The sequence below is a fragment of the Echinops telfairi genome, unplaced genomic scaffold (genome assembly GCF_000313985.2).
Source record: "Echinops telfairi isolate 266 unplaced genomic scaffold, ASM31398v2 ScPeMD7_7417;HRSCAF=8455, whole genome shotgun sequence".
NCBI classification, from domain to species: domain Eukaryota; kingdom Metazoa; phylum Chordata; class Mammalia; order Afrosoricida; family Tenrecidae; genus Echinops; species Echinops telfairi.
In genome coordinates this window covers 5,496,311-5,498,206 of record NW_022111317.1, presented here as the reverse complement: position 1 = coordinate 5,498,206, position 1,896 = coordinate 5,496,311, and the positions used below count along the sequence as shown (strand labels likewise).

The 1,896-nt window shown below is 57.7% G+C and overlaps 1 protein-coding gene across 1 annotated transcript in view; it reads left to right on the top strand.

Annotated features, from left to right (window-relative positions):
* The window catches only part of LOC123522489 (solute carrier family 22 member 20-like), a 52,125-nt gene that overhangs the window by 8,887 nt on the left and 41,342 nt on the right, over positions 1–1,896 (top strand). Inside the window, 1 exon segment of the mRNA XM_045297169.1 lies at positions 1,232–1,446. Coding sequence (XP_045153104.1) covers positions 1,232–1,446 — 215 coding nt within the window.

The following is a 1,896-nucleotide window of genomic DNA, read 5'->3' as shown; positions in this document are numbered from 1 at the left end:
TCCCTGTTTCGCCACTCACACCACTGGTCCTGTAGGGATCATCCGCCCTGGATTCCCTGTATTTTCAGTTCCTATCTGTACCAGTGTACATTATTAGGAGCTCTTACAGATAGTATTACAACCCACAGTTCCGTGAGATCAAGCATAGTCGTACAATCGCTGCCATCATCATTTTCAGAACATTTTCTTTCTTCTTGAACTCCTTGATATCAACTCCCCTTTATCCCCTCCCTCCCCCACCCTACCACCCCTGAATCCTAGCACGTTCTATATTATTACTATTGGGGTTTTTTGCCATAACTTACATCATCCGATGTATCCATTCACCGCAAGTTCTGATGTCCATCCCCCCTTGAGTGGGGTTATACAGTCGTCGGTCATCATTGCTATTGTTTCAAAGAGTGGAAAATCATTTCCTCATCTCTCACCTCCACCCCAGGGTGGGACCAGCCTAGGGCTGACGGGAATTCGTTGGTTGGTTTTCTAGACGTTTCCAGCCCTCCCCTCTCCATCTCCGCACCCCCCCACCCACCCCCCGTGGCTCCGAGTAGGTTGGAGGAGTGGTTGGAGTTCCTTCACAAGGTGCTTTGCAGACAGGTGGACGCTGGCACTCCTCTGAGAGCCCAGTGCCCGTTCCCTGAACCCCTGCGGCCACTGGGCGCATGCCAGCTTGTGGTTTGCACAGAAATAAAACCTGTTCAACCAGCAGGGGTGCATGAAGGCTGGCCCCCACTCCCCCTGCCTTGGGGGAAGGCTCTTAAGTTTTTCTGGAAGGCTCAGCGGGGTGGACTTCCGGTTCACGCAGCCGTCCTTTAAAGGCTAAAGCAGCTGCCGGAGCCGGCGGGGTTCTATGGAGCCTCCATCTGGTTCGAAGTCCCTTCCCTTGTTTCCTCCTTCTGACACTCAGATCAGCACCTGTCAGCGGGGGCCGGGGTGGGGTGGGGAGCAGAAGTGGTGCTGACAGGAAACACCAACACGAGCCCCAGGGTCCCCAGAAGGGACTCAGGGGAGCGTGAGGCTGGAGAGGGAGGTGGGGGAGGCCTCAGTCAGGCCCCAAGGCCAGAGTCAGGGAACATGGAGGCCAGGAAGGAGGGACCGACAAGGGCCTGCAAACTCCTGTGGACAGGACTCCTGTGGACCGGACTCCTGTGTCACTCAACCTGTGTCCCCTTCCAGGCCTAGGGCAGTGTGACCCCTCACAGTGACGGGGCCATTCTGCTCTCTCCCCGAGGTTCTCCAACTCCGTGGCTTACTACGGCCTGGCCATGGACCTGCAGAAGTTCGGGCTCAGCATCTACCTGGTGCAGGTGCTGTTCGGGCTCATCGACATCCCAGCCATGCTGGTGGCCACCACCACCATGATTTATGTCGGCCGCCGGGTCACGGTGGCCGCCTTCCTCATCCTGGCTGGGGCCATGGTGATCGCCAACATGTTCGTGCCGGAAGGTGAGCCGTCTCTCCTGCCTAACTTACCGCCCACCGAGTCTCGGGAAGGCAGGCTTATGGGAGAAGAGGGAGCCTGGGGGGTGCCGGGGTCTGGAGGGTAATGAGGGTGCCCGGCAGATGGGTGTTCTTCTGGGTCTGGGGTGAGAACCCGCCCCATGAGTTGAGCTGTTGTTGAGCCCCGGGGTAGGGGTCCGGCCAAGGACACGAGAGTCTCCCTGTCTTGTGCGCCACCAGCCCCACCGGGCTGGCGCTTGTTAGCCCGCAGTGCCCTAGTCTTTGAGAAGACTGGCTTGGGGTTTCACATTTGAGTCAGAGTAGTGCCCCGCCATCCGGTGGTTTGCCAACCCAGGTTACCGCGAGGGGCCCGGTCCATATGCACGCAGGCGTGTTTGAAATCAAACGTGTTTAAGCGTTAACCCAAACACAGCGTTTAAACAAAGGAGGTTGGCC